The sequence below is a fragment of the Orbicella faveolata genome, unplaced genomic scaffold (assembly GCF_042242905.1).
Source record: "Orbicella faveolata isolate gen_17 unplaced genomic scaffold, um_ofav_v1 contig_46, whole genome shotgun sequence".
In the NCBI taxonomy this organism is placed as follows: Eukaryota; Metazoa; Cnidaria; class Anthozoa; order Scleractinia; family Merulinidae; genus Orbicella; species Orbicella faveolata.
The window spans coordinates 18,702,928-18,726,936 of NW_028301576.1; the positions used below are offsets into that span (position 1 = coordinate 18,702,928).

A 24,009-nucleotide genomic window follows, 5' to 3' on the forward strand; every position below is an offset into this window, starting at 1 on the left:
GCCGAGGTAAGTAAACGACTCTACCTCATCTAGTGGACTACTTTCCAGCAGGACAGGCTCGGTGCTGGCTGTATTCACTTTCATGACTTTGGTCTTGTGCTTGTGAATGCTAAGGCCTACCTGTGCAGAGATGTCCATCAGGCTAGTTGTCTTGTCCTGCATTTGTTGATGGTTGTGGGAAAGTAAGGCTAGATCATCCGCAAAATCCAGGTCATCTAACTGGAACTAGAATGTCCACTGGATTCCATACCTTCTCTGCTTCGCTGTCATTTTCATGATCCAGTCTATGACCAGTAAGAAAAGGAAAGGGGACAGTAAACAGCCCCGCCGGACACCAGTCTGGACCTGGAACTGTCTGGAAAACTGCCCTTCGTGTATCACTTTGCAGGACATTCCTTCATAATTACTCTTAATCAGGGAACCAGCTTGGTAGGTATTCCATAGTGCCATAGTAGTTTCCACAGGGGCTCCCTATCCACACTGTCGAATGCCTTCTCACAATCAACGAAGTTGATATACAGGGAGGAATACCACTCAAGGGACTGTTCCACGATAATTCGGAGGGTGGCTGTTTGATCCGTGCAAGATCTGTTTTTCCTAAATCCTGCCTGTTGATCGCTGAGCTGGGAATCGACAGTGTCCTTCACTCTTCCAAGATGATCCTGTTGAAAGCGTCTCCAGGCACAGACAGCAAAGTAATTTCTCTGTAGGTGGAACTTTCACTGAGATTACCCTTCTTTAAAAGTTTAATGAGATGACACTCCTTCAGTCAGCTGGTAACTCTTCATCCTCCGATATCCTTGCAAACAGGGTGTATAACATCTCTGCTGTGGTATCTATGTCGGCCTTCAGCGACCCGCAGGAAGGTTGTCCGCTCCTGCTGCTTTGCCATTCTTTAACTTCATAATAGCTTTCCTGATGACTCGGTTTCTCACAGTTAATTGAAAGGTCCGAGTAGCGTAGAGGTAGGTCTGTTCAACAGTTCCTCGAAGTGCTCCGCCTACCTGTTGAGTTGCCCTTCTTTTCCAATGATGGTGTTCCCATCTTTGTACTTGACTGGTCTTTCCGGTCTCCCATATTTACCGCTCAGCTTACTGGTGGTATCATACCGCTGCTTCATGTTTCCACTCTAAGCGGCTTCTTCTGTCTCCTCTGCCAGGCTATTGATGTAGTTCTGTCTTCCCCTGGTGCTTTGCCTTGTCGTGGCGGGGAAGCTTGCTCGCCCTTGCGACCCCCAGAGGTATACCGGCGTGAGCCTTATGCTCCTGGCAGGTTCGACCATGCCAGATTGGTCTGCGGGAGAGGGTCAGATAAAACAGCACCCTGGACCTACAGTTTACGGGTTGGGCGTGAGGCCAGCTTTCTCAACGCGGAAAACAAGTCTAGCTGCAGAAACGCCAACGAGAGACCTTACAAGAGATTCCTTATCTGGAGAGGAAGGATCCTCAGTTAGAAGAAGGATGAAGCCAAGTAGTGAATGCTTGAGGTATCTGGAAACCACAAGACGAAAACCGCCTTTCTCTTTCCAGAGACACCACCATGGGAACATGGAACTTGAGGACTATGTTCCAAAGCGGGAAGGCCGCAGAAATAGCAGCAGAGATGCAGAGGTACGACACAGCTATGCTCGGAATCAGCGAAACTAGATAGATTCAATCTGGTCTGAAAAGATTGATGAGTGGAGAGATGATTCTGTTCTCTGGACATGAAGGAGAAGATGCACCTCATACTGAAGGCGAAGCTCTGATGTTGTCTAGATCAGCTTAGAAGGCACTTATAATATGGGAATCACATGGGCCAAGGATTTTCAAAGCTGCATTTAGAACAAAACAGGAGAAAATCAAGGTCAACATCATACAGCGCTATGCTCCTACAAATGACAGTGACGAAGAGGATAAGCATGAGTTCTAAGACCGACTCCAGAGTGTCTTAGATAACTGCCTATTGAGAAGACATTACCGTAGTGATGGGCGACTTCAACGCCAAGTTCGGAGAGAACAACACCGGCTGAGAAAAGGCAATGGGCAGGCCTGGACTAGGTGAGATGAGTGATAATGGTGAAAAGTTTACCGACTTTTGTGCCTTGAATGGTCTGGTCATTGGAGGTAGCATCTTTCCCCACAAAAGGATACATAAGGTAACCTGGGTATCTCCTGACAACTCTACTGCAGAGAACAAGATAAACCACATATGTATGAAGAAGAAGTTCAGAAGATCTCTCCAAATGTACGAGTGAGGAGGGGCGCTGACGTAGCTTCTGACCATCATCTGGTGATTACTAGAGTGAAGCTGAAGTTGAAGACGAACCCCGGTGTGATAACCAGAAGACAGCGATACAACGTAAGCCTCCTAAGAGATAATGAGGAGAGAGGAGAGTACCAGAACATTCTTTACAACAAGTTTCAAGTTCTACAAGAACTAGTAGCAGAGGACGACATACCCATGGAACATCAATGGAGCAATTTTAAAGAGGTTAAACTCCACGTGCGAAGAGGTAGTCGGCTTTAGGAAACATAAGCACAAGGAGTGGATATCAGCCGAGACATTAAAGAAGATCGAGTCAAGAAGGAGGAAGAAAGCTATACTGAACAACAGTTGCACCAGAGCGGAAAAGGCAAGGGCACAAAAAGAGTATGCAGAAGCCAACAAAGAGGTCAAGAGCAACATCAAGACAGACAAGACAAGAAGGGGCTACTGTACTCTTCCTTTATTTCTTTCATTTATAGAAAACCATGATAATGGTGTTCAAACTCTTAAAGTAGACCGAAAAATATAGGACTGTAAATAATCTACTGTACATAAGTTTCTGATTTCTTTGTTCAATTCATTGCGTCAAAGACAAGCGTATATACGATTTCCCATGGTTTTACACGGCATATAGTTTCTTGTCTAAACTAATTCGAATTACTCGAGTACTGATGAGTTTCTGACTTGCCAGACGGAATTTGCTTGTCTTACAACAGCTCTTCACCATAAATTTACTTCCATCACAAACCTTCAGATCCTGTCCCGATTAAAATACGCTGAACGACAAGTTATCGCACTTTATTGCCTGTAAACATGAACATGAAGGGGCATTTACACTGGGCCGCGAACAGTAATTGATTTATTTTTTTAATTATCATTTTTTTTCTTTAACTATCGTTTTTGTTTATTTCTCTACTTAATTTTACATATTTTCCCATAAATATTGTAATTTTTTATGTTCCAGGATGTTCCGGAATGTTCCATGTTCCTGGTTTCATCGATCCGCTCTGGTTGATTTAGCGAGAGCATGCGCTGACAATTGTCTATCGATTACAAGTTTGAATTTTTTTGAAAATGCACCATCGAATTGCGTACTTTTTTAGCTCTTCGTTTATCTGTGCGGCGTTTTCAAATGCTCCTTTAAGGGTTAAGTTTTATGAAAACGTTGGCAACATATGGAATTTTTAACGAACGGATTCACCTATACAAAATATTACTAGGATAGTTTGTCTCCATTGATTCATCTTTCATATTTTAAGATAAAAACCCTGGAGATCACACTGATTTACGTCCTTGGGCCCCAATTTTTTTTTTTTTCTTTTTTTATTTCATTCCTTAAACAAGTATTTCATTATGTGTCCGCGGTAGAAGTTTGAAGAAAATCTATCGAGTAGAACATTTTCGCGCGAACGTACTTACGGAGTTTACGCTGAAAGAAAACATAAGCCATGGCCTTAACGTGAGTTCGTAACGATTTTGTAGTCTTTTATCGAAATGCTGCCGCAAATCAGTTAGTGCAAGAGGTGGGTCTTGAGGTTGCAACATGAACCGCGGACTGCAAAGTGAACCGCAAACGTGACGGCAAGAGCAAGGTATCAGGTATCGCGAAGTTCAGTCGAACCTCCCCTCATTGCCGACCACCTTGAGAACAGAGCAAAATGGCCGTTGTTGAGACATGGCATCATAGAGACGTAAAGGTGAAACCATTTTTTTTCTTTTTTTCGGGTGTGCAGCATTTTCATTTGTTAAAATGCTTGTTGTGACATATCAAACGTAGCACAGTCAAAATATATTAACAAAACAGAAACGAGCAGAGACGGAGAGCCTTTTACAATAATCAAAGTGCTCTATGAGCGAACTCGTGAATTTGACAGGAAATGATGGTTACGCAAATGCCGTGATCACTAACAAATGCACTCTTTCCAATGTGAAATTTCTATTGTACCTGAAGAAGGCTGGTTTGGCCAGCCGAAATATAGTATACATTTTAAAAAATAATCCTACGTTGTATCGGTTCCTGCTTTTATATTCTTCATTTTCTATGTGAAGCCGATTAGATCACTATTGATCCAATGTATCCCAGCAGGATCATCGTTCGCAGTTGCCTGCTTAAACATTTTATACTCATCATTCTTGTGCTCATGTCGTAGTGAGAACCAGGATTAATGAAGGTAACGGGCAACCCATTTGTCATGCGCGTCACAGCTGAAAAGAGCTGATCGCACCTTTTTAACAATCAAATCTGTTATTATTGCTACTTTATAATAACTCAAAGTAACAACATCCACACGAAGACATGTGTAAGCTTGACAATTCTAATTATTAAAATGATATATATGTTATTTGCCGGCTGGGAGGTCTGTATGGTGAAAAACTGTGACCGAGGTCACAGTTTTTCACCATACGGACCGACCGTAAGCCGGCAAATAACATGTTTATTTTTTTTTTCCCTGCAGTAAATTGGTTTTACAGATTACAAATGGGTTTTTTTTACGCAACTCTTGTCATTGAATCGGCCTGCGCGCCGTCTACTAACGATTTGTAAAAAAGTCTCGGCAACGAGCGATTAACTAAGATAGTAGACAAAGAAAGATGTATTAAAAAACAGATTTTTTTCAAACTACTTTGTGTTAGTTGCATTTATTTCACCAGTTAAGTTCTCCAAAGTTGTTTTCGCGGTGTTAAATTTCGTGCGAAGTTTGAAGTTTTATTACAAAAACAATTTCTGTCAGTCGTTGCTTTTAAAATCACTTGTAATGGGACTTTTCTACCGTAAATTTAATAGCGAGGAAATTCGTTAAGTGTATTCCACAGAAATTCTCCTAAATACAGCAACGATCAGAGAGGTAAACTCGACTGAAATTGACTCAAATTTTATGATGGCGAGAGAAACACAGGATTACGCGCCATTACAGCACCAAGCTACAAACAACCAAGCAAACTCTCACAACTTCAAAACACTCAATTGAATTTACTTACAGTGACTTTCCTTGCCATTTTAAAGTGGGCAGAGATAAACCTGCGTTCACTAATCGTCGATGGACGTGTAAAAAAGGCAAAAGATTGACGATTACCGTCAACTTTTAGGAGCGAAATTTAGGCTGCGAAGAAAGAATCCGGCCCGTGGACCGTATCGTAAAAAGCTGGACAGATCACGTGCGTATGATTAGCCAATCAAATTCGAGGATTTAGGAATCCGGTCCGCTCAGATGCTTGAGAATAAAATAAAAATGAATATCCCCTCTGGGTTCTTATCACCAAGTGCGTTCACTGATCTAGGCTCGAGTCTGCTGGACATTCTGTTCTCAACCTTTTCAACCCACCTCCTTCCCTGTCCAATTGTCTCTCCGTCCTTTGTTTTAGGGCGGTTTTCAGTTAAGTGTCGAAAGTAATCAGGCATCACTTTGGTTTTTGTTTTGGTTTTTACTACTGTTTGAGATTGACTGAGTATTCTAATTGGTGCGTAATTGGTTTGCTTTTGGTTTTACTACAATCAATTGAAAATCGCTCTATCATAATGTTGTTTCGATTTTTTGGCAGTTCATTACCCTCGCCTTTGATGAGAATGCCATTTGTCATTATTGTTAAAGCAGTTTTTGAAAACTCCACGTTTTAATCTTGACCTTTGCCTCAGAGTTTCACAGCGTCGTACAATTTTCTAAACCTTAATATGCGTTTCTACGCATCACGTCTCAACCTACTTTCCCTTCGAAATTCTCTGAACTTTCTTACGAAACCTTCGCGAACTAACTTACATACGAACTCTCAGAACAGTAAAGATGAAAGTACTTATTCAAAAGTCCCAAAGATTGTTTATTCGACACCAAAACCGTAGGAATTAGACACCGGAGTGTCATATTCAAAACAGGGCGGAGGTGTCATTAATGCGACCTGTCAAAGTAACATCCAAATCGTTGTATGAAACCAGTGCAGTCTCTCTTTTCGCTCGTCTTCCGACGCCCCCGCTACTAGCGACTCGCGGCATCGCTGCTCGCACGTCACCATCACAGTCACGCTAGCACGCTTACTTGTTTTGCGTTCTTCCCCGCGGTTTTCGAGGAAAAGAGAGACTGCTCGCAGTCTACAAAAAGATCAGTTAATGGGCCCTAAAACGTGACACTAATTTGAAATGTCAGTTTTTCAGTGTTATGTTTTCATATGAATATGCCGAATGAATAGTTGGCTTAGGCCCGTATCGTAATAGACCATTTTACAGTTGTCTGCTCAGTGACCTGGCCTTTCTATGGCAGCGAGGCTAGAGTTGACCTTGTTTTGATACAGACCTCACTGCTTTTGTCATGTAAATGCACCTAGTTAGCATCAGAACAACTTGTTTTACACAACAAAAGCAGTGAGGTCTGTATCAAAACAAGGTCAACTCAAGCCTCGCTGCCATACAAAGGCCAGGTCACTGAGCAGGCAACTGTAAAATGGTCTATTACACAGAATGAAAACTCACGCATATGCGATCTGTAATGCGAGGTCCGTGCGATACTTTACACTATTTTCCTTGTAAACGCTAACAATACAATACAATACAATGCAATACAATACAATACAATACAATACAGTACTATTTATTAGTTTCTCCGAAATGGGTTTTTCAGAACTCATACTGCTTACACCCATCCTTCCATCGCCAGCTGCATTGACTGTGTTTGCCACTGTCTTTCTATGGCATGGTGTAAAATAATTAAGACTTGTGAGTATTCCGTGAAAATACAGGTGACTCAAGTGATATTTCATAGCATACCACACTAGTTACTTACTTACTGGAATAAATTACTTTTGTCTCACTGGAGCTCCCACGTGGATTTTCGATGAACTGTAATTGGTTGCGGTTTATCCATACAAATGCAAATTTACCCATAATTTCTTGCGGTTGCGAAGACCAGTCCATCAACTGTACAAGCAGTCAACAGACAATAGAGTTCGGCGAAATCTCGATCGCTTCAAAAAGCTTTACTTGTTACGATCATATGATCATTTGGTACTTAACCCTGTATCTTAGTTATTTGCACGATACTGGCAGTTAAATGCGCTCGCGAACCGAAGACTAAGTGCGCTCTCCCGCTCAAGTTTGGAAGTTGGTGAAAATCGTAATTACTTGTGTTCTATAACATAGAACTGAAATCACTCTAAGAGAATTTCAAATTGTCGTACGCTTTGACGCGCGAATGACAAACAAAACACTTGAATGATCCTTTTGTTCTTGCGTTTTTATAGTCAACAATAATTCTTCGCTTGCAAGATATAATTATGTCTTTTAGACAAACTAGTTGTTCACCATTTACATCATATTTAGAGTAACCAGCATCGTAAGAGATTCTGCACAGAAAAGAAACGAGCGCTATAAGTTTTCAGTGTTGTGATATCCGTACGCTTTATGTCTCTCCCCAGCCATTGTAAGCAGATCGAGAAATTTGCAAAGACTCGCAAATGTGTGCTGTTTAACAGTCCTTGAAAAGGCACCGACTTATCATAGTTTCCTTTTATGCGGTGCTGGACAAATTGTAGTGACATATCGTTGATCCAAGTCTTACACTCTGATTTATGTTTATTTTCTGTTCGACAAATAAGCAAATGTTTCATTCAAATCGGTGTTCAAAAGGCTAATTCCAACAACGATAAACGCGTTCACTGAAGCTCAAAAATTAATCAGTAGTTCAAAAGGCTTCAGTAGCCGTCTCGAGAAAAATTTCCCAGCGCTTATCTCGCTTTTCCCTCTGAGCAGAATGTGAAAGATTACTCAGAACACGGGCAAAGCTAGTTACAATTTCAAATATCTATCTGCACAGGACGACGCCGTACTCTGAGTGCCACTTGAAATAAATTTGGTCACTCTGATAATAGCTTCCAAGTTTGACGGTCGGCCGCAATCGCAAATGTTGGTTAAAGATCGCAGCAAAATCGGGCAGACTGAAAAGTACACTTTCAACCATTACTGAACACCCAAGGGAACAGTGAAAGTGGTGCTAAAGCAAGATTCATGAACTCAGAGAAGCGGCATATATGCGTATTAATGAGCAAAGGGGATCATTATGTAATACGAAATACAGGGAACACGAATTTCAAGAAAATCCCTTTCTGTTATTCTTGACATTTCAGCTTAGTATCTGAATTTGCTTTAAAAAGAAACTTATGCAAGTTACAAGTTCATAAAAAAGTTGCACCAGAAACTAAAAATTTAAGATAGAAAAAGAGCATTTTTGAAATCTTATTTAAAATGACTATAAAATCATTTACAATTTGACTCAAATTTCTAATAGTTTTTACGAGTCGTTTATGTCTCCTGGGCGTCTCGATTAAATAAGTATTATTTCGTCTTCATTTCGCAGCCTACAAGTGTGGACTTTTTCAACCTAGAGTCGTTTAAAACGAAAATTAAAGTGAGGTTCTCGCCCATTTTTGACGCCATCTCTTCTAAACTGAAGATTGTTCGCTTTCAAATTTCGCGCTTCATCGCGTCACTGTTATGACAATAGGGAGTTTACGAAACCACGACGGCGACGCCGAGGACAACGTCGATTAAAAAATGGATTTATATTTTACCTATGAATCTCGCGATACTCTAAAGTCATTTACTTTGTTTATCACTGTCAAAACTATCGCAAAACTAAATCCGGAACACAGCGATAAATTTGAAATAAAAATTTAAAATATTAGCCGTCGTGGTTCACGTTCTGCAGGCAACACAAAATTTGGTCATTTCACGTTGTTGTTTTGCAGAGGACGGCAAAGAAATGTACCAAAAATTATAACGCACGTGCACAGACATTGTTCTGCTTATTAATTCTTTTGTTCAGTGACGTTCCCGCTGCCGTTGCCGTCGTGGTTTCGTAAACTCCCTAATGCATGCTTCAGGAAGTATGAATATTTATGACGTCCGGCTGTTCTACGCCATGTCCGAAATGGTCTGGGATTTTCAATATGTTTTACATTAGTCAATACATATTTTTGACTTTTTTATCGATGGTAGTTAGTTAGTAAGATTTTTGTTAATCCTAAGGGAAATAAATTAACCGTTGGCCGAAAAAAAAGCCAAAATATCAAAAGTTGGCCTTAAAAGCCACCACCCCATTGAGACCCTGTTCTCCCCTATTGAAGGTGATAGTTTTGACTCTGGAAGTGAGCCTGGTGTGTGCTGCCTGGCAAAGTTTTAGGAGAATATTTGCTATGAAGTGAAAGTTGAGACATTTCTGCTTAGAAAGAGGAACCGATGTAAATTTGCCATCAACAAGACAATATTTGTTGGCTACCTCATGACCACGATGGTCTCAGATGAATTCACACGAATAAGCTTGTGGTGTGATCCTGTTTGAAGAGTGCCTGGAATCAAGTCTAATGCAGATTTCGTCGCATTTAGTTTTTTTTTTTTTCAAACTGATATTCACACGGCTAGCCAGTCTGGCCCAAGGAGATGGAATAACACAATGAAGTTGGATGGGTATGCCTCGAAAAACCTCGCTATAAAACATCTGCAAGTAGACAAAGTGGAAGGAAATCCAGTTTAAATTAATCCATAGAATTAAAGTCACCAAAGACAACCTTTATTGAAATGGTATTAAACGGATGACGAATGCCTCTACAGTGGTGAGCAAGAATCAGTATTGATCATACATTTACTATCTGTCAATTTAATTTTGTAAAGACCTTAGCAATTGACTGGCTTTGTGCTACCAACAACTCAAAAGGCACTCAAACGATAGATAAAAAACTGTTTGGTAGCATATCTGGCTCGTGGAAAGAAACATCGAAGATAGTTGCATGTAATTTTACGACCATTCTATTGAGATAACACATCTACACTAGTACTGAATGTAACAATGGAGAATATAACATGGCGGCGCAAAGATATTGATTATAGTAATGCAGAAAACAAATAAAGTTAAATTTAAAAAAAAAGAAAGCGATATTCACAATCTTTAATCTTAAACCTTACACAACACCTTTTAAAACTGTTAAGTAGTCGCAGTATGATGTGAGAATTTAAACCAATATTTTTCAACTTGGTGAGGCGGTACGTAGGCCAGGTAAAGCAACTTCGCATAGGAGGCGCGCTACAAACACTCCAGGCGCGGCTACACCAAGCGTTTTAAAAGTGTATCACTGTGACAGATACTTTTTATTTGTAATATGGAATCTAAACGAGATCATAATAAAGAAATCGAAAGAGACAATGGATGTCGTTGTTTTTACACCGCGTCTACATACCTTTCGTAATAATGGTGAATGTTTACAAATTTGAATCAAAATTGGAATTACGCTTGATTGCCTAATTCCTAGTTTATTTCACTTATTTTTTTGTTTGTTTGTTTGTTTCGTTTCTATTACTTTGGTTGAAGAAATATGTCGAGGTACGTTCTTGTTTTAACGTCACAGCCAGACTAGTCCCAGGTCGTAACCCCCCGCGGTTTCTGACTTAACCGGAAGTAAAATCTCACATTTTCAGACGTCTAAATCGCCGTGAAATAACAAAGAGATCCATTTTTTTTTTCTATTTCCATATCATGATCTCGTGTAGATTCCATAAAACAAATAAAAAATATCTTTAATTCCATTTTTTGTGTGTACTGTGATAATGATGATAGAGGCCTGGGTACTTGATTCGTTCCACTTCCAACTTGGCGTTCAAAACACGGTCCAGTAGATCCCAGTCCTCCCCACCCCATTTGTATTTGAATTTCTCGGTGTTCATTCCTTTGGACAAACAGAGCAAAAATAAATCAGAGTTGTACAACTAAATGTTCATACAAGCAAATTATTTCCCTGCTAGCAGAGATTCTTCTCCGGGTGTTCCTTGACGGCGAAAAGAGACATCTGCCATGGGACGAAAATGGCTTTGATTTAACCGCCGTCCACAGTCTTGGACGGTTCTATTTAAAACGCACGCTCCTTGCGTTGTTCGCTGACCGCAACTTGAGCCCGTTGCGTCTCGCGCATTTCTTTACATTAATTTCGCTGACATTTATTGAGCACACAGTGCATGGCGTGCTCATCGACGTGCTCGAAAGAGGTCAATCTTAAAGAGTCACAAGTTTGCGTTCTTCCGTTTTGGATAACCTCGACGATGGAAAAATAAAAAAATTGAGTGACGAGCATTTGAAAGCCCTCTTAAACGGGCGAGACACGTTTGCGTGCTTGCCGACCGGGCATGGGAAAACTCTCATCTACCAGATTGCTGTACTAGTTGTGCGAACGGAAAACGTGAAAATTCTGCCATCTAACCCACTTGTTGTGGTTGTTTGTCGATGAGAAATGTTTGTCTTGTTTGAGAATCAATGTTCTATTTATAACTGAGTTCACCTTTCGTTTACAGCATTTGCAAACCCGTCGGGATGACAAGGAAAAATCTGGCGACTCTCCGAGACGGACTATTAAATTTTCTTTGACTTCTGCAGTTGTGGTTGTGTTGAAAAGCTTTCCTGTCCAGATAACTTGAAGTTAATACCACAGTTCAGACAACAATTATCTCTAGATGATTTTTGTACTTTTTAAGCGCGTTTTGGCGATCTAGTCGATATTTTCCTTTGTTTTCTACACAGTGAGTTAACCGGGGTGTGGGACATAGAGCGCCATCTGCGTGGGTTTTTCGAGCCAGTTTGACGGAAAGGTTTTATTTTCGTCACGCGCTATGAACATCACGTGATGGCTCGGTCGCTAAGCCGCGGAGCATGCTAAAAATAGCCACTTTCGACCCATGGTAGAGGTCTCTTTTCTCCCGTCAGCGAACACCAGGAAAAGAGCCTCTGCTAGCAGGGAAACAAATTCTCTAAGTTTCTAAAAGAATTTTGTTAGTTCAGTATTACTGTGTCAGGCTGCAATAAACAGCTCATCAGAATCCACTTTTATTCCGTGTAGGAGAAAGGCAATGTGGGAGTAAATCAAATGCCAATATTTTCCCTTCAACCCAAAACAATGCACAAGCCACTGCCCACATAGAGTCTTTCGTGTTTTCAGTGCACTTTTATTTTCCAATTTCGTCCTGTCTTTGAGCAACCAGCAACAAAATTTTCGAGATCTTTCGACATTCATGCAAGCACACTAACAAACCGCCAGCACCTCCACCTCCCCCCACCTCCCCCCCCCCCCCCGGCCTCCAAACTGCTTTTATTTTGCTGAGGCCTTGGGCGAGTGATATTTTTTCAATTTGCAATTCGTCTGAGATGGCATAAGTATCGAACTGTGTTAAGTCGTTCATTATTCTGCTGTGCCACGCCCACAAAAAAAAGACAACGTACGACAAGCAGACCAGAACCCAGAAAAACGGTTGAATTTGGATTCCAGACATTTGAGAACACTCGAGAAATGTAGAAAACACGAGCCGCAGGCGAGTGTTTTCTACATTACCCTCGTCTTCTCAAATGCCCGTCGTGTTTTATCACAGTGTAATACACGGCTTAGGCTTCTTTATTTGCTTCATGATATAGACTTTATACGCGCAAATCAATAAAACACGCTTTTTTTCTGTTTTATACTCTGATAAAACATGGGTTTTTGACCAATCAGAGCGCGCGCAGGGTCCTATCTATATTATAAAACTCAATACATCCAGAGAGTGACATAGTTCTATACTGTGTGGTATGATTTTTTTGTAGTGCGTTGTCTCCTTAAGATAAGTATAGTGATCATTCTACACACATTGGGACCACTGAGGTGAATTACAATTAATTGTCAGCTCAATTGATAATAGCAATAATAGGTTTTTATTCTTATAATGCTATATTAATTATTAGTTAATTTAGCTAGGCAGACTTAGGTATTATACTTTTAAATTGTGCCGAAGGAATTTTTACCGTGTGTAAATAAAGTTGTCAATCAATCATTCAATCAATCAGTCAAGTTTTTCAAGCCGCGAACAAAGTGTTTAACCGTCGTTAGAAACTTTATCAGGAGAAAAACATGTTTGTCATATCTCGTTAGTCGGTTAGAGGCTTTGCATTGTCGTAATATTGCAGTTCAAGCTTTGTCCGGCATCGAGATCATTAGTTTGTTCTTCTGATCACGTTCTTAAAAAAACTTAGTTCCACTTACCTCCAATCTTTGTCCAGTCAGACTTGTATATACCAAGCAAGCCAAACCCATTAAGTTGCCAGAAGCCTCTGTGTTCAGCAGACGAGCTGCCACAATTTAAACGACCAACCACAGGGAAATAGGCAATTCGTCCCTCAACGGTGTTCTGAAAGATGAATGACAAACTGATAACGTTGAGCATGTAGTAGTGGTACAATGAGTTCGAGTCAAAGTACATAAGGGACCTAGAGAAGGCTAGCACCAATAGCACTGGTGCATTACATTAAACAAGCGGACCCATACAGAGTAAATCCTATCACTGTAGTTTACGCTTATCCGAGAATCTTTGTACCCTAGCCTCTAATACGTCTGCTCTCCTTAACGAGAGATCTGCAATGATTACATTTTTTTTTTCCAGCCAATCAGTAGCGGGATAGTTCCAAGTGCCCTGTAGCATCGTCATCAGCATTCTTATTTACAGGCCTCTTTCAGTTCTACACTTGTTCTCTAGCAGTTGTCCAATACACTGTAGATATGGTCAGACATGATTTTTGTTGACTTGTTGAGGTCTGCATGCACCATGAGGAGCCTGGTGGAGAGCAAATGTTCTTGCAGGCGCCTCCTCCTCCTCCATACCATGCGACATCCACGCACTTACAGAAACTAGGAACATTTATTCACACTAAGTAAAATGTTTATTCTACACAGAAAACACCGAACACGCCCTGTCTTAGTTCAGTTCATCAATCCATTAAAAACTACGAGCAATCTCAGAGAACAATGGAGAAGATCATCGAACACTGCGCACAACTTGAAAAAGCGTGACATGAGGAGGAGACGTTGGAGAAAACATGACACTAGTGAGGCAACCCCTGGTTCCCACACCCTCTCTCTTTTCCTAGTGGGCCGTGCTTTCGTACCCTCTTAGGTCACGCATTCGACCTGTTCGCTAACATTGCTGAAGACTCTTACAGAGCCTGCTTCTAATGTAATTACATTTGCACTTTATTACCTTTCTGACGCTGCCCACAATGTCTACGGGCACATCGATGTGAAGATCATACAGAAACAGTATATCATGCTCGCTTGGAACACGTGCCACAGCCTCGTTTAGCGCGAGTGTCTTGTAAAATTTACCCGTCATGTTAACAATGGTGTGTCTGCTGCGGAACAGAGAAGTGTTAAAAGCTTCGGCCATATCAATATCCTGGCTTTCAAAGTCGGCAACAACTACGTGAAAGTTCGTATCACCGGTTAATAAGCTGGCAACAGTGAGTTCATTGATAAAATGATAGACCCATCTTCCCTGGTCTTTGACAGGAAGTATGAAGTACACCATGGCTTTGCTGTTCCAGTTGATTCCTTCTGGAAAACACAATTCGTCACTTCCCTTCTTCTGATAGACGTGTTCTGACAAGCGAAATGATTTCTTACTATGCTGTAAACCAAGTTCCACGTCGACAGAGAAGCGATCACCATAAACTGGATCAGACTTCTGCGTTACTCTGTAAATTCGCTTTAAAAAGAAATCCCTGGAAGAGAAATGAGAAAAATTAAGTCATTAATCACTCAGTCGGTCGGTCAGCAGGTCGGTCGGTCGGTTGGTCGATCAATCGGTCGGTCGGTCGGTCAGTATGTGGTGGGTCGGTCGATCGGTGTGTCGGTCAGTCAGTTGGTCGGTGTGTCCGTCCGTCCTTCGATCGGTTGATCGGTCTTTTAGTCAAGTCGAGCAAGCAAGGTCGGGAAGGCATGCTAACAGGTAGGCAAGCAGGCAGGCAAGGCAAGCAGAAACCTAAAGAAGTCAAACATCAGGTTCTTAATAAAAATAATTCGTATTTCAGGTATTTGTTTGGCTTCGTTTGTTTTAATTCTCGTGTTCGAACATGTTTCGAAGCGAACTTGAGGTAAGCCTTTGGGTCGCTCGTAAGGTAATTACACTGCAGAGATGAATTCGAATTAAACCCTTTACAAAGTGATGAGTCCGGCATGGTGAAGGTTTGTGAGTTGTGTCATGCAAACAAAGGAATATGAACTCCGCTTACCCAGCTAAATGTTCTGTATTTGTATCACAAACCATCATTTTTGTAATTAATGAACTTCTCAAACAATATGACATCAGTCCCCAAAATAATGTAAATACAGGTACAAAAACTGAATCAAGAATAATCCACAAGGATATAGCTTGAAAACAGGAGAAGTTGATCTACTCTTGCATGAAAACAAAATAATTACATGAAAATAATGTGATCTGTGAAACCGAGTTACAACATAGCTTGATCAAAGTCGCGCTATCAACTCAGTATACGTAAGCGTGCATGGTAATCCATTACAACGTAGCTTTAGAGAAGCGTGCGTTCTCATTGGCTAATACGCGATATACATTTTTACCACAACTGCTACTAATCTTGCAATCTCATTGGCTAATTTGCCGTTGTTGATAAGTGTCCAGACAATGCTGCTCGTGTCAGTGTGCCTTTTTCAGCTCGCGCTCTGAAAAAAAAAATTTTCTTTGACGTTGATATTGTGCTAAAAAACAAATCGAAATGTGGTGTAGCGTGACCTGTACTCTTATCGACAACGATACGCGTCATCACAGTGGTCTCGCAAGGCCGTCTCGACAAGAAAATAAAAATCCAAACAACCTAAAAGTTGCGGTTTTGAAATAAGTTAGTAAAAAACTTCTTCCTGACATATATAAGTGACCGTTAGAGAAAGCTGCTCTTAAACGATTTACGCCTCTTTTGTCAGTCTTTTACAGCAGTTATCAATCACTCGCGACCCTCAGCACAAAAAAGTCTTGACAAAACGTTTTGGTGGACGTCAATCATCTCCGCCTCCTTGCCTACTGTACGCAAAATTTACCTGAAAAAAAAGGCTCTCTGTAAAGTGCGGACCGGATGGCGACGGATGGCGGATGGCGAATGGCGGATGGAAAAATGCCGATGATAAAATGCGGATGGAAAAATGCAGATGACAAAATGCGGATGGAAAAATGCGGATGTCAAAATGCGGATGACAAAATGTGAATGATAATATAGGGACGAGGAGAAATAAGTTTGCGATGTTTTCTTACATTCTGAGTTGTAAAATTAAAAAGTAAAGTAAAGTCTGCATGCGAGCCAAGTGGCCCATCAGGCCGGAGCTTATCCCGGTTTCTGTAGCATGAAGCGACTAGGAGTATTTCTACTCCCCCCTGGATGGGATGCTAGTCCATCGCAGGGTTACCCCCAGCATTAAGTTCGCCAGTACCCATTTATACACCTGGGTGGAGACAGGCACTGTGAGAGTAAAGTGTCTTGCCCAAGAACACAACACAATGTCCCCGGCCAGGGCTCGAACCCGGATCGCTCGATCTGGAGACGAGCGCACTAACCATGAGGCCACCGAGTTGTAAAATTAGGCCTAGAGAATTCGTAGATCGAACATTTTTTACGCCGGTTGTGAAAAAAGTGAAATTAAAAAAAAAAAAAAGACTTTGATCAAGGAACGGTAGTTACTCAGACTCCTTCTTTTAGCACATTGAAGGACGTCGGCTATTTACTTCTCAGCAAATTTCCTCTGCGAAAAACAGCATTTTCAAAATAAGTGAAACACTTTTACGGTTACAGATCGGCTACCCATTGTACCGCAGTCGACAAGTTTGCTGGACACACAGAGCGTTCGCTGCAAAAGATGGTGCACAACACGTGTGCAAAGGTGTCTCTGTTACAAATGGACTGCACAAGGGCCATCGAGTCGTCCGACAGCGACGATTCTCTGACTGAATCTATCTTTGTTTCGAAAACGTGAGTTGATGGATTTAATTTAGTCGATTGAACTTCGACCTTATCTTTATTTCTCGAAATCTTTGCTAACCATTTCCTTGTGTGCTTGTCTAGTGGAAGCGCCGGTTAATCTTCCGATCGGCAGGATAATAAGACCTTTGGAAATTAAATGGAAGGCAAGAGCGTTTTACAGCTTTTGTTTTGGAACAGGTTTCATACCATTAAAATAGCGGAAACAAAACTTGAACACAAGGAGGAAACGTTCTTAAACTTTTGTAAGAGTTCTTTCTGGATGTACCGCAGTTTATAAGCACAGCTGTCACACTATTGCAAGGCAACTTTAAAGTGTAAAATCGGTGATTTATTAGGAAAAACTTTAAGGCCGGACTGGGAAAAAGGACGAATTGGGAAAAGTAAAGAAAATGTTAAAAAGAAACCGAACAACTCTTTTAAAATTAACAGTCTGCATTAAAGCGACAAAGAAACTCCAGATGAAGAAGTGCCAAAATAGCTTTGCACTCCCTTTCCAGCGAAAAAAGTCAAAGTTCGTCGGAATTTTTCACAGACACAATTGAATATATCAGAAATATATTTTGTTTGGTGTTTCAACTAAGAAAGGTCAGTTACTATTTACATCACAGGGAAATAAGTTCGCATCTCGCTTTTCTTTTTTGGCCGTCGATAAAACCAGGAACATGGAACATTCCGGAACATCGAATAATTATCATAATTATGCGAAAAATGTGTAAAATTAAATTTTTAAAACTAAAATAAACAAAAATAAACTGGTATCAGCTTAAAATATGAAAAGATATTATTGGGGATAGGGGAGTCGGTAGCAGAGGGGTAGGGAGAGTTGGTTATTCATTCAACTGACCACAATGCTGCAGGCTCCTCTTCTTTCCCGCCAATAGCGTCACGTCGCTTTTCAGCACTCTGTTTTTCAACACAAACATGGACTATTCTGACGATGAATGCCAGGTAATTCATTGCGTCTCCTTTTTTGATCCCTGATTTCTTCAAGATCTGAGGTGTTTGTCTGAGCATCATACAGTTGCTTGTTAAGTCAGTATTCATAGTTTTGTCCCTATTCCATCTTCATGTTGCTATTTATCATCCCCAGTTTTCGCGCTACTCCGCTAGGAACGCCTGGCACTATGGCCCACTAAGTGCAGACTCGGCCTTTCCGGAAGTCGGAGTAACAAGCAAGTTATTATTAATAAACTAGTGGTAATCAAAGATTTATAGAGCAGCACGTTCACGCGCGGTTTTCGCATATCTGGTTTACTTGGTGGTGTGCGAATGGCTCGATAGAAAACTAAGTTTGATCGAATGTCAGATAACGATCTGCACGTGAAGTTGAACTAGCGATGAATAAACTATAGTCTGCGGTAAAAGTATTTTTAATTAATTAAGTATTAACTTGTACTGGACAAACATTTTCCAGGAGATGCATTTGAACTGTTGGCGACACTTAGAATTCAATTTCAGATCGCCAACACTTGTAACAAATATTTCTAGAGACAATACAGTTTTGACCAGCGACCCCGCAAGACAGCGCGCGCGTCGCCAAATGTTTTTAAATTTTGTGTCTGTATTTGTTTACACTGTCATCAGAGGTCGAGCTGTCCAAACTAGTTTAGACATGAAACTCGATGCCGTAGAGTTCCTATTTATATCTCATGGAGAAACTATTTCTTCATGAGAAATCGTGTATACGCATATCTTTGTATTGACGTCATGAATTGAATAAAGAAATCACACTCGTGTACCCATACTTTTTAGGTCTGATTAAGGAGTTCGAACGCCACCACCTTAGTTTTCTGCGAAGAACGAAATCTGGGAATAAAGGACAGTCACGTGATTAAACTGACGGTGAACGACTGGAAGGAGTGGATTACTCTTCTTAATTGCTAGCGTTCACTCATTGCAGTCACTTTCATTTTTCTTTCTTTTTTCCTTTTTTTATGTTTTTGTGTTGTTTTAATTTTCCGAGCTAATACCAGTTTATTTTTGTTTGATTTAATTTTTTAAATTTTATTTTACATATTTTTCGCGTAATTATGATAATTATTCGATGTTCCGGGATGTTTTATCAAGCCTTCAACATGGCTTCCAAAATGGCGGACGTTGAAATTGTTCAGGTACGGAGCTTTTTGCTGCTACAATCAGGCTAAAAAGTTAGTTCACATCCTAAAACATAGCGATTTAATTACGACGTATCGTATGCTTTCGTAAGAACGACTTTTTATAAATGGGTTTTCGCCTTCCGTTCTCCTTTAAGTTCGACTTCAGAGCGACTTTGGAGCGACGGCTGGTTCAGACGGCGTATTTGCGTCGAGCTTAATTTGGGAGGCCGGCAGCAACAATTTTCGACGGGAAAATATGCGTTCTGAATTCGAGAACTCTGTCCAAATAGAAAAGTTGTGACTAACATTTCGCTGTTATAGCAATATTTAGGGAAGCAAATTCAAATTCAAGGTTCAGTGTTTGCATTTAGAGAGGTTTTCTGCCGGTTACTTCGACTTGTTAAAGGGAAATCTCATCAGCTGGGCTATTAAGTACGGCAGAAGAGCGGCGTTTGAATCAATTTGGTTCGGCAGGTTAGGTTTGGTGCGACAAACAACATTAAATTTGGCAGGATCTGTCGCACTATGCGACCTTGGGGCGGCAACTGATTCATACGGCGTTCCCCTCATGTGTCGAACCTAATGCATAAATTACTGTAATGTATTTTTCAAATAACGGGACTCGTGATTGGCTCAAAATTGAGTGTGGCGTGACCAGTCGTGCATGAAGTTCGAAGTCGTCGCTAAAAATAAAGACAACAAAACATACCTTTGATTTTTGAGAGACGGGACGGTGTAAGCGAGTTTCTTTAGCGCAAACTCATTTTTTGCTTTTTCTTCGTGATAATAGCCCAGCTTATGAGGTTTCCCTTTAACAAGTCGAATTAACCGGGAGAAAACCTGTCTAAATGCAAACACCCGAACCTTGAGTTTGAATTTGCTTCCCTAAATATTGCTACAACAACGAAATGTTAGTCACAACTTTTCTATTTGGACAGAGTTCTCGAATTCAGAACACATATTTTCTCGTCGAAAATTGTTACCACCGGTTTCCCGAATTAAGTTCGACACAAGTACGCCGTCTGAACCAGCCGTCGCTCCAAAGTCGCTCTGAAGTCGAACTTTTCGAAGTTTGGTTCGGCCCATTAGTGGAGCGGCGTTTGAACCGGGCCTTAGGTTGCAAGTTCGCGCGTACAGATTTGAGCCACACGTCATTTAAAGTCTCTCCAGTTTGCAGTTTGCTTGCACAAAGAGAACAGGTTAAATTAGTAATTATAGAACTACAGAGTAACAGCCATTTTTCGGAAGGACAAACGATGGAAGTGTGGTTTCATGACTGACCGAGACACCGTTAATTTTTTTGTTTTGTTTGCGGCTTTTTCGTATCTGTTTGGTTGCTACACAATCGACCTGTCAAAATCAAATCATGGTGTTCACGGCTTTTTGTCTTTGACTGAAATTGAGTTCCAGAATAAAGATAGTGTTGCCAGAAAATCTAAACGACATTGTTTTAAAATGATCATGTGTTAAACGAATCAGCTTAAAAACAGCTCATAGAACATCGTCTCACAAACGGAATCCCATATAATGCATGCCTTTAACAACCAATATATAGGCTGGTTTTCACTAGAGCATAAGCACAAGCATAAGCATAAGCACAAGTGAAAACAGCCGTGACATAAACATAAGCATGAGCAGAAACATAAGAAGAACGAACCCACTAATTTGTCTTGTGCAGTTTTCACCAGTAACGCGCTCGACATAAGCATAAGCATATTAAGCACAAGAAAAACAGAGCTGTTCGTATTTCTTGTGCTTATGTTTGTGCTTGTGCTTGTGCTTATGTTCTAGTGAAAACCAGCCTATAGTGTGCAAATAGCTAAAAATAACTACAAATAAACAGCTCAGCTGACGGGCAGTTTGTCTAGCCTTGTTTCATTTGTGAATTAATCCGTACACCATCGGGAGATTGTTGTTGTTTTAACAATGATAATTTCAAAACTTTCACTTACTTGGCAGTTTTCCTGTAAAGGGCGGCGATCATCTTGTCCACCACTGATTGTACTATTTCTCTATCAGCGACTCTGTTACTCCAGGACCACACTCTTCCTTTGCTTCCCATAAAAGTATCATCTTGTGGGAACACACTGGATAGATAAACTAGGTAAACCCCATTGTATTTGTCGATCTTGTCTTTAGGAACAACTTGACTTGACTTGTACGTGCATTGTGGAAGATAACCTGCCTCGCTAATCAAAGGAAGAGCGAAAAAGTTCGAGTACTTTTCCCATACTATCTGTGAGATTGCAAGACGCTCAGCAAGTAGTTGGTTCATGGCATCCTGTTTTGGGGAAATCACGACATCATCGGAACATAGCGATAGATATTCAGAGCTGATCAGTTTGAAGTCTGTGACGCCAGGATTTGACCAAAAAACTTGCACAAATCCGACGCCTTCGCCTTGTTTATGAATGACTTCGATGTAGTAACGACTTCCTTTGCGAAGCTTTATGTCGCTCGAAGTTTGATTAGGGTATTTATTTAGCTCGTTCTTTTTCGTCCAACTTGCAGCGCCCTCAATAAACACACTGGCAATTAGCTGTTTCTCATCGGGATTTTTGCTTGGACTGAGCCACAACTCTGATGAATCATCGGAGGCTATCGCAAAGCGATATGATCCATTCCTTGCTGGGTTTAGGAAACCAACTATCGTTTGACCGTATTCCGTTTTGTTGTCCTCGATTTGAAACTCGGAAAACTCACGAATTAACTTCTTTTCGTTTGGATAACTAGGATAAAATGGCGAGTTTCTCAACACTTTCACTTCGTCGCCGCACAAATCGCGCCAGATGGAAACTGTTAGTCGACCTTTTCTTCCTTCTTCACTTGCGTCCGTGGAATTTTGTTCCTCGCCAGTGAAATTTTCACCAGATTTATTAGAGAAGAAGACACTAGTTCTTCTTGAATAACTAACACTCTTCTTTTTGAATAAAATAGGAGCAAAAAACAAGATTAAACAACAAGACAGTATTATTACCAGAAGCTTGAGCGGTCTTATCCGTCTTCGGGAGAGTACAGGCAAACAAAAAGAGCCATGGCGAAGGTAAAACCGATACACAAGTGCGAAGATCGTCCGTCTTGCAACCATCTTTTATTTCAAACAGAGTGAAGAAGGTCGGGGGAATCCGGCTTTACCTTCACTAACACCTGTAGACACCCCTTTGCACTGAACTCGATAATTTCGAACCTTTTTGGCTGTGCAGACGAAAAGCTCTGACAGTAGTCGGACCCAAGTGGAGTGTCGACAAAAGCTCTCATACAAAGTCAATCTCCCGCTGTAAACATTGTCGCAGTTTTGTCGTAATTCTATGCAAATCAATTGACCGTCAAAGTTTTCTACAGGCGTTGTCACAGTCACCTGTACAGTATAACAGTAACCTAGTAGCGCCAACATTCAACTGATCAGTTTTTATTCAAACAAACAAGCATAACTCGTGCATTACAGTCATTGTAAAGTTTCAACCTGCGAAACATTAGAGCTTTCCCGCATAAAGAACCTTACAAATGGAAGTATGCATTTCACGACCTTAGGCATGTAAATGAGATGGTAATTGTTTCTCTTTCAAGAAAAAGTCGCACGCCCGGATGTAATTTGGTGTGATTTTGCTGTATATTTTATTCAGCTCGCTGCGTTTGCAAATACCTTACGAAGTGCGGTGTTTGTCTTGTATTTTTTTTAAGAACTGTGCAACTTCACTTCGTAATTCTTTCGTTCATCTTGGTTACTTTTGCGATTACTAATTAAGTTAGTTTCTTAAGCGTAGCTCATTTACATTTCTAAACTTTACTAGTATTTTTGTCTGTCTTCGCATTTTCGTTTTCTATTTTTTTTTTTCTTATGTTTTTTTTTTCCTCTGGCTCAAGCCTTTGTTGCTGTTTGTTAGCATAGCTATTGTGCATTTAAGAATAAGTGTTAGGTTTTATTCGTTAGAATATTATGAAATTCATCAAAATCTTATCATTGAATGTAAGGCGGTTGCGTAATCACGTCAAGCGAAGGGCATTGTTTTTGTATCTCAAGAATCAAAAAGCAGATTGCTATTGTCTTCAGGAAACCTTCGCGTTAAAGGAAGATGCAGTCCCTTGGGCTTCAGAATGGGGTGGGAAAATACTTTTCTCACACGGTACAAAACATTCCAAAGGTACTTGCATATTGCAGAGGCCAAACTCTTTGTTCTCTTTAGAGCGTCTCACGGTCTATTGATCCAAACGGTAGATTGGTTATCGCAAAAATCAAGCTAGGTGACGAAGATTTTTTTCTAGCTTCCGTTTATGCTCCATGTGATTCCCGACAGCAAACTTTGTTTACACAGAACTTATGTACAGATATTGTCTATGAAACAAACACGTCCAGAACTATAATCGCTGGTGACTGGAAAACCACTCTTCATTCAATAGATAAACGTGGAGGGCGACAATGACAAGAAACAAGTTACAGAAATTCTCTTCTTAGTTTTATGGACGAATTAGGTCTTCTTGATGTTTATCGAGTCCTACACCCCAAAAAGAAGGCATTTACTTATGAATCAAAATCTCTGAAGCTTAAATCTAGAATTGACTTTTTTCTCATTGCACAGTCTTTAAAGTCAAACATAAGAACAGCTGAAATCCGCTCCTGAATTGCTCCAGACCACAAGGCCATTTACTTGGGCCGTCGTTAAAAGCCGGAACATGGAACATTCCGGAACATCCCGGAACATCCCGGAACATCCAAAAACTATAATTATTATGAGAAAATATATAAAATAAGGGCGTCAATAAAACCAGGAACATGGAACATCCCGGAACATTCCGGAACATCCTGGAACATCGAATAATTATAATAATTATGAGAAATATATGTAAAAATTAAATTT

At 40.6% G+C, this 24,009-nt stretch overlaps 1 protein-coding gene across 1 annotated transcript; it reads right to left on the reverse strand.

Moving 5' to 3' along the window:
• Positions 1–10,015: 10,015 nt before the first annotated feature.
• LOC149098758 (beta-1,4-N-acetylgalactosaminyltransferase 3-like) lies at positions 10,016–22,434 on the reverse strand. Its single transcript, XM_089278194.1, has 4 exons — positions 21,106–22,434; positions 14,273–14,792; positions 13,282–13,426; positions 10,016–10,947 (listed from the first exon to the last, which is right to left on the reverse strand). The coding sequence occupies exons 1-4, from the start codon at positions 22,239–22,241 to the stop codon at positions 10,799–10,801; spliced, it is 1,950 nt and encodes a 649-aa protein (XP_089134320.1). The 5' UTR covers positions 22,242–22,434; the 3' UTR covers positions 10,016–10,798.
• Positions 22,435–24,009: the final 1,575 nt, after the last annotated feature.